This window comes from Nestor notabilis, unplaced genomic scaffold (assembly GCF_000696875.1).
Source record: "Nestor notabilis isolate BGI_N333 unplaced genomic scaffold, ASM69687v1 scaffold6139, whole genome shotgun sequence".
Lineage (NCBI taxonomy): Eukaryota > Metazoa > Chordata > Aves > Psittaciformes > Psittacidae > Nestor > Nestor notabilis.
In genome coordinates, this window is record NW_009944168.1 from 111388 (window position 1) to 120734 (window position 9347).

Here is a 9347-nt window from a genome sequence, read left to right on the forward strand (position 1 = left end):
GGGTGACATGGTCTAGTGGAAGGTGTCACTGCCCATGGCAGGGGCTTGGAACAGGATGATCCTAAGGTCCTTTCCAACCCAAACCATTCTGTGATTCTATGATTCTATGACCACAGTCTGTCATAGACGAGTTTTGGGAGAACTGGAAACAGAAAGCGGGTGAAAGAATTTTGCCAAGAAAGATGTTACTGTGATACATATACATATACATATATATAATGCTAGTGTGAATGAAATCCATGCAAACCCTCAGGTTAACCATCATTTATTCAGTGTTCAGACTAGATGCAACTGGTTTTGCTTGGGAGACTTGCTGCTATATTTGCCTCTTTCCCACCCGCTGCGTGAAACATCCTGAACGAGCGTATTTGATCATCTTTTTGTCCTTCCTTACAAAGTCACACAGGAGCAGTCTTCATATGTTGTTTGAAGTTTCTGTAACCTGCTGCTTTGCTCCAGGCTCCTCAAAGCTTTAACCTGTCTGGGCCAGGATGGCCGTGTCCGTGGGAGCTGCTTGGTGGCCTTCTTGGTTGTCCTCTCACCACCTACTCATGCTGAAGGTGTAGGCAGAGAGTCTCTGGGCATCTCTCATGTCCAAAGCTTGCAAGCTAGAAATGTGGCCAAATCCACTATTTTAGAGGGATAAGATAAAGTTAAGAACAGGAGGTACTGACCAGGCACAATGTGATCACCAGTGACTCAAACAACTCAGCCTGGTCCAGTGAAAGGTGTCTCTGCCTGTAGCAGGGGGTTGGAACTAGAAGAGCTTTAAGGTTCCTTCCAACACAAACCGGTCTGGGATTCTGGGATTTTAAAAACCTAAGTCAACAATGTACCCATGTTACCCAGACAGTCTAAGGCACAAACTCCAACACCTAACCTTGAAGTCCTGAACTTTCATCACAAGCCTCTTCATGTCCCTCATCTTCCACTAATAACATTGTGTGAAGGTTAATTTTGTATGAAAATGGAGTGAAACGAAATGCAGACACAATGAAAGCTGACACTAAACTGTGCTCAAGCAGAATCCAACCTGAAATGCTTTTCACTGCAGCAGAAACACGGGCTAATCCGCTTATCGGTGGGAGTTGGAGGTCCTGTACGAGTCAGAACGGGATGTTCAATTCCAACGAAAGGATTTTCTCTCTGAATAAGAGGACACCTACTGAATATGCAAATAGTCAAATGTTCTCTTGACGGTTCTTATAAATGGATTGCTTACTGTGGTGTTTAAATGAGGTTAATTTCATCTTATATTTCTATAGTCCTGTTGGGCCCGAAGAATCTTGAAGTACTTTATCAGCCACTACAAACACGTAATTTTAAGAAGTAATTTAAGTCATTGGACTGTACCAACCACTGACATGATCAGCACCCCCATGTACAGTGATGACGAAAAACCATTCAACCTCAATCTGAGATCAAATTAGGAATATTTCTACAAAAAGTGACTGAAGTTTTTGCATAGAATCACAGAATAGTTTGGGTAGGAAGGGACCTTCAAAGCTTGTCTAGTCCAACCCCCCTACAGTGAGCAGGGATGTCTTCAACTAGATCAGGTGCCCAGAACCACCTCCAACCTGGCCTTGAATGTCTTCTATAGAGACATTTAATTTAATTGCTTTTATGTAGGCATTTAGAGGCTTTTACAGAGAATCACAGAATAGTTTGGGTTGGAAGGGACCTTCAAAGCTCATCTAGTTCAACCACCCTGCCATGAGCAGGGACATCTTGAGCTAGATCAGGCTGCCCAGAACCACATCCAGCCTGGCCTTGAATGGCTCCTGTACATACATGCCACTATATTTCTTCTGGCCTTACCTGAAGGCCCTGCTGCTTTCTAGTTCCTGGAATTAAATGCACCTACATCAGGAGACTGAATGTTCCGGTTAAAGTTGCCGCAATTTATAACAGCTCATGTCTCTCGGAGGGCTCACACAGAGTTCCCTTCTGGAGCGCTTGTACGTTGATTTTTCAGGGTAAACACTGTTGGAAAGGCAACGTTTGAGGCTGCTGAGTCACTGCCGTGCGTGTCTGACACTGTGTGACTGTCAAAAAGAGGAGAAAAAGTGGAATTTAATGCTTTTCAGCATTCCCTCGCCTGTGTGACATTCACAGGCTTTGTGGCGCTCTCGCTGCCTTTACAGTACCCCGTTTAAACAAACCACAAGATCCCCTGAAATATTGAGCAATGAAATTAAATGTTGCACAATGAAATTTGTTTCAGGAACAAATAATGTTCTTGGACATTAAACGTTTGCTACATTGATGGATATTACCAGAATTTATTAATCCTATAGAAGATTTGATTAAATAAACTTGATGTAGACAGGTCTGCATGCAAGAGAAGAAATCAATGTCCAAAGAACTTAAGTTCTAAGAAAAACACTTAAAATTTGGGTCCATTAAATCTAAGCAAGTAAAAAGAAAGGGAAAGAAAAAGAAAAAGCCATATATATTGGTTTATGTTCATATGTTTTATGTTCTTTACTGTGAGGGTGCTGAGGCACTGGAGCAGGTTGCCCAAAGAAGTGGTAAATGCCCCATCCCTGGCAGTGTTCAAGGCCAGGCTGGACAGAGCCTTGGGCAACATGGTCTAAAGTAAGGCCTCCCTGCCCATGGCAGGGGGTGGCAATTGGATGATCTTAAGGTCCTTTCAACTCAAACCCTTCTATGATGTTATGATTCTATGTATTGTGGCTGCTCTGAGTATAATTCTTTGAAGAACTTTATCTAAAACACAGTTTTACTCTTTTTCCCTTGCAGCGAAGCTTTACAAGGTCTTGATCTGTTATATTGGAAGTGGTAAAACATTCTTGAAATGTGTTTTTGAAATCTTTAGACCTTTGACCACATTTGCTATGATGATACAGACTGAACAGTAAACCCACTTGAGAGACATTTTAATGCAACACTTTAAATGAAATCAATGGGTAGTTTCAGAATGGCAGCTGAATGTGTGTTCTTGCCATTTTCCCATTTAACAAGAAGAAAAGGCCAAACAAGGACCAATTAGTCATAATAAAATAAGCTTTGATGACATTTTCACTCCTGAACTCTGGTATAAAACAGTCATCTAAGAAAGAACTGAAAGGATATACGAGGAATTTGGTAGTATAACTGCATGTACATACACATATACTCCTGAGTAAAAAATGATCAGGTAAAGACACTGCGGATTACTTTGTATGTGGAGAAAATGTGCTGGCTGTGTGTTTATGTGTGTGCACGGAGCTTTCTGCTTCATTTTGTATTAACTTGTAGCTGATCTCAGTCTCTCTTTGAAGTCTATGCAGGTTAAACTTTGTTTGCATTCTTTGGATCTCCATGATGTTCGTGTGCTCGAGTCACCCAGTCGTCTCTTCCATGGTAAGTCATTTTTGCTTGAAGAGGATATGCTTGATTTCTTTCAAATAGCTATTTTATTTAAACTAATGGTTTTTGCTTGCTTGTTTCCTTGCTGTTGTTGTTGTTTTATAAAATGAAAGAAGTTTTTTGTATTAAAGCTATTGCTTAAATATTATTACCTGACTTTCCTGGAGTATAGCTCAATTTTTGCTTTAGTTACTAATAAAATATGCAAGCCTCTAAAATAATCATGTGAGAAATCTATTGCATATTTAATGTACAATGTGGGGAGCTGAAATATTGTATGGAAAAGAGAAAAACATCAATCTCCTCTCCACCTAAATTCCTTGTCTATATCAAATAGGTTCAAGAAGATATATGTATTAATTTCACTTATTGCTAGCTAGGTTATAAACCAACACATTTATCAGTCACTGTTACTGTGTAAGTAAAGGAGAAATTCTTATATAAAGTTATGGAAAACTATTGCATAGGATCAGTAATACAAATTTGATTGATTGAACTATGAAAGTAGAACAACCTATAACACTAAAGTCAACAGGATACTTAAATAATGCTGATATGCTTTCAACTGCTGCTCTCGACCAGTTTACCACAACACATTGCTGGTCAAACCATGCATACAGCATTTAAGACTTTGCCAGTGTGGAAGGAGATACTTTATTTCTACTGATGTTTAATTTCCCTGCTTTGGACAAAGTCTTCTTCAGACTCCCTCTTTCTTTATTGCCGTCAAATCAGCTCTAGGAGCCATGGTTCAGATTTCTTTGTCTCCTCTGATGTGTTTTCCATCATTATCTTTCCATTAAGGTGATGTGTTGCTGGCAGAAATGGTGGCTGCTCCTGAGCTGTTTGTTTTATTGATGTGAAGTTCCTGTTAGCCTTAATCTACCCATCACCCAGCCCCTCTGTATGTTTTCTGCTGTAAATGATGAATCATCTTTCATTTCTGACCATGGATAGTTCAGATGTAGCTTGATCTGAGTAGCCACATTTCTTAATGGCAATCATACAACAACTAAAATGAGTTTAATTATTTCCATGAATATCTTGCATGTCAAAATAACAGTAATTTATTCAGTCGTGTAAGTCCCTGTGTAGGTTGTGAGACAGCAGCTAAAAATTCAAAGGGGAATTTCTCTGTGCTTGTGTTTGTTGCAGAAAGTATTTCTTCTTGTTAGGGAGAACCTGCAGCCTGGGGAACAAACCCAGACCTGGTGCATGCTTGTGCTTGAAGGAAGAATTATTAATCTACCTTTTATATGCACAGAACAGGCAAAAAACCGTTAAGCACTAAGCAGTATTAATAAAAGTAATAGCATACTGAATTAAAACTAATCTTAGTGAAGCAAATGGCAGTTTTGCCATCAATTCCAGCGAAGGCAGATGTTAACCCTGTGGCTTTGCATGCAACTGTTTCCCCAGCAAGAATACTTCAGACATTTAGACAGCTTTAGAAATGATGGCAGAGTTCTTTCGGATAGATCATCTACAAGCTGGTAAATCACGATGTGCTGCAAGATGCACAAAGCAGCTATAGACGTGCCAGGAAATGTTTGAGCTTAAATTCAATGTTAATTTCAGTGCAATTTAAATTTGTGAAGGTTTTTATGTAGTTTACCTTTTTATTCTGTAAAGTGCAAGTAAAAGGAACGTGTATATAAACCTTAATGGATTTTAATCTAGACTTTTATGCAATTTAAATTTGTAAAGGTTTTTATGTAGTTTACCTTTTTATACTGTAAAGTGCAAGTAAAAGGAACGTGTACATAAACCTTAATGGATTTTAATCTAGACTTTTTAAAACTCCTATTTACTACTTTGTCATTATTAAACTTCCTACCATAACTAGTCATAACTACTAGAAAGCTTCTCCCACAGATTTCTGCTCTGCAGGTATTTCATTTTCTCTTATCCATCATTTGAGCTACATGACTCCCCAAAAGTGATGACAAGATGCTGTTTCATTTTACAGCAATAAACATACGTGCTACTCTAGGGAAGCCGTGTGACATGCCACAACTGGTCAACCTCACAGAAAACGATTCATGTCATACCCCTAACATAATTGTGGCAGTATGAGTAATTTATACCAGAAATAGCACTGTGAAGTCTTCTAGAAAACTAGGAAAGATCTGACTGGGAGTATGAGGAGTCTTTAGCAAATAGCAGTTCATCCTTGGCATTCGAAGCATAAAGTGTTTTTCTGTTTCTCCTTTGCTTTTCTACTGAACAAGCCCTGGCAAATACACAAATTCCTAATGTTGCCTTTTCTTATCTCTGTTTTTCTCTTTCTTTCTTTCTTTCTTTCTGTCTTCAGAGCAGCAATCCTTTCTATTTGAATTGCCAGCTGTATGGGAAATCTGATTACTGCCTGGTCCTAAAAAAAAGGTGGGCAGGAACGAAGAAGTGGCTTTTTTAAAGCCTTACCTGGAGATGCCATTCAATAAAAGGTCCTTTCGCAACGGGGTTGGATCAGGAATTAAAAAAACTTCCTCTCGAAGAGCAAAGTCATAAACAAGTGTTCGAAGCCACAGCCCCGGTTTTAGCATCTGATGTTTAACGTTGTGCTTAAACCCATTTGAATGCTTTTCGATGATAAAACCAACAGAGAAAAATGTACCCGTGTCTTCAGCATGTAAACAGATGTTTATTTCGCAGAGCACGAGCCAAGGGGAGCAGATGGGATTGCTCAGAAGGGGCTTTGTTTCCAGAAGTTATAGGATTGCAAAATTTTGTGTTGAAAGGAGTGTTTGCATTTGGTGAATTCCCCTTCATTGTAAAGCCACAGATTTAATCAGGTTGTGCTCCATTAATACAGAAATAATCCTGTGCTTTGAATAGATGTGTGCATGCAGCCTCTCTGCAGGACTGATGGTGTTACTCCTGACATCCCTCTTCTCTCCCATAGGGGCAAACCCTCTGTCAAGGCAAATCATGCCTGTACCTTTCTGTCCCAAATCACATTTACTTGAAGACAACTGCCCTGGCAATTGTAAGACAGATTTAAAGTACATTTCATTTGAGATTCCCAAAGATATAAGGCTACTGGTGAAACACAGAGTCAGGCCCTACTTGTAGTTTCTCTTTAATATAGTTATTTAAAATGATTTTAGCAGGAAATAATCCCTCAAGATGTGTCATTTCATTTCTAGAGAAATCACTTTAAGGCAGGGTATCAGTGCAGCTCCCTTTGCCTCAATTAATTGACTTACATAGAAAACACACATCTGATGAAATGTGTCAAATGTGGTTTCTGCTCATCTGCTACAGCTGTGGTGCAGTAATTAACAATAGGGGGTTTTGTAATTTCCTGGGGGGGGGGAAAAGGTCATTTGGTCTGAAAATATGTAAATGTGGTGTGTAGGAAAGGTCATCTGCTGAGTTACATCTGTGTGAGTTTTACCTTGTGGCTGTTTCCTCCGAATGCAGTGTAACAAGCTGTGACATTGGCTTGACAATGTTGCGTGTCCATGCGATGCATTTTGGATTCCAAGCTAAGATAACAATAAATCAGTACACGGATGCTTTCTAATATTTCCCTGTTAAATATCATAACCCAGGAGAGCAGTATTAAACCAAGAATAAGGTTGATTGTCATCATCACCTCCACGATGCCCATTCCTGTGCTTCGCAGCCCTGAGCCCATGGAGAAATGTGACTCGAGCATGGAGCTGTGCTAGTGCCATACTGGGTTTTGGGGCTGCGGCTGGCTAATTCCTGGCTGATTCCAGGAGATCAAACACACTCCTGTCTGCATTTGTCCATGCTGAAGTGTTTAAAGCATCACATATTGAAAGGCTGCTTAAACACTTAGACTCCTCCTGGATACCGCTGGTGTCCGGGTTGCTTAGCTCTTGAAGTCAAGTGACACCTAGAGACCTTTGAAAGTGCATAAGGAAAATGTTAGATAATTATTAGTCTCATGCACTTTGTCTCGTGTCATGTCTGGAGGGGGGAAGCCCAGGCCAGCATGCAGGAGTTCCACTGCAGCAGGGCATAACCCCTGTTTCATTCTTGGCTGCTGTGATCTCAGACATGGCCCATGTCCTGCAGATGCAATTTTTCCAACTCAAACACTCTCCAGCTCTGTCCAGAGCTGCACAAGAAGCAGTTTTTTAATGCCTTTGGCCATAGAAAGCTAGAGGACTGAGCATGCTTCGTGTGGCTAGAGGAGGGCCATGGAAATGCTCCAAAGGCTGGAGCAGCTCTGCTCTGGAGCCAGGCTGAGAGAGCTGGGCTGGGGCAGCTGGAGAAGAGAAGGCTCCTGAAGGGGACACCTTAGAGCAGCTCCAGGGCCTAAAGGGGCTCCAGGAGACCTGGAGAGGGGCTTTGGACAAGGGCCTGTAGGGACAGGACAAGGGGCAAGGGCTTGAACCTGCCAGAGGGGAGATTGAGATGAGCTCTGAGGCAGAAGCTCTTCCCTGTGAGGGTGCTGAGGCGCTGGCACAGGGTGCCCAGAGAAGCTGTGGCTGCCCCATCCCTGGCAGTGTTCAAGGGCAGGTTGGACACAGGGGCTTGGAGCAACCTGCTCTAGTGGAAGGTGTCCCTGCCTGTGGCAGGGGTTGGAGCTGGATGAGCTTTAAGGTCCCTTCCAACACAAACCATCCTGTGATGCTGAGGGTGCGGGTAAGAGCTGCTGAGAGGTACCAGACCAAACCCTGTGTGCAGGGTCCCATCAGTGGTGGTTCTTCCTTTTCAGCACTTAAGATAAAACAAGTAACACAGATTTAACCATGCCCTTGTGCAGGCACAATGTGTGTCTTCTGCATCTGTCTGTACTCAGTGAGGTGGAGATGTTTTGTCGCAGTGCAGTTACCTGGGGTGGGTGGCTCTGTCCTGCTCCTTGCAGCTCATATCACCCACACCCTAACTTATTTTTCAGGAAAGAAAAACAAACCAAGTCCAGATTTATCTTTGCCTTGTGCTTTCACATCCATTTTAGTGAACTTTTTTCCTACATAATCAAATAGATTTCTGCCTTGGTAACCTGTGATAAACAAGGCTGTCTGTAAGCCAACAGAGCTATATGTGTAGCTTTGAAAATCAGCCTCTTCATTTGTTGTGCAGGATATGACTAACTTGTTTAGTGTTTTGGTGATTGCCTTTGAGCAGGGTGTATTCAGGAGGGATGGAGAGCTGGTATCCCCTTACGTAAAGTGTGGACTACGAGAAAAATAGCTTCTTGGCTACAGAAAAAAAGCCCATTATTTATGATTTAGTCATTTCCTGACAAGCCACTCCACCTTGAGGGATCTGCGTATACCAAAAGGATGGTGTGAGGAGCCACCAAGAGCCATAAGTCTTGCACTCACCTAAATCACACCAAGGAAGCCTGGAAAATGTGGGTTATCCAGCTGACTTACAGAAGAGGTTCTGTCACCAGTGGTCTGATCTTGCCATCACCACCCACTGAAAACTCACAGCAGTTTACACTGCCTTTGACGTGCAATGCTGAACTCTGTTCTGAACTTCAAAGGTGGCTTTATTTTGGAAAGATCAGAGAGTAACCTTACTGATCTCTGTCAGAAAATAAGGATTTGAGGGTGCCAGTGCTGAGCACATTAACTTCAGTGCTGACAGAAACTGGAAATGTGATATACTGTGTCTTTTTTCAGTGCCAAGAGGACGATGGAATGACTGTAGGCAGGCTAGCCTACAGCATGCTTGCTGTGCAGCAGTGAGCTGTGGTCGTTGGTGGAGAACAAGGATTCATTGCTTGGTGATAAGATATTTTGTTGACTTTCCTTACTATTTTTCTTGACTAATCTAAGGGAAAGGATAGACAAGTTTAGAGGGTGGGAACAGTAAGGCTTTGTCTAGGGATTGAGGAGCAAGTTGGGCAGCTGAGAATGCCTTGATCCTTGGCCTTTGACAGTAATTCAGACTGTGACCTTAGATAAGTCACCTCATTTCTACTCAATTTCTCCATGTGATAAATAAGACATTATCTTCATCAAGCCCTCTCACATAAGCAG

General features: G+C 41.7%; 1 protein-coding gene across 1 annotated transcript; it reads left to right on the forward strand.

Annotated features, from left to right (window-relative positions):
- Positions 1–3155: 3155 nt before the first annotated feature.
- On the forward strand, positions 3156–5886 carry NPS (neuropeptide S). Its single transcript, XM_010022311.1, is given in 4 exon segments — positions 3156–3163; positions 3288–3369; positions 5690–5750; positions 5753–5886. Coding segments are annotated over 4 exon segments (285 nt in total).
- Positions 5887–9347: the final 3461 nt, after the last annotated feature.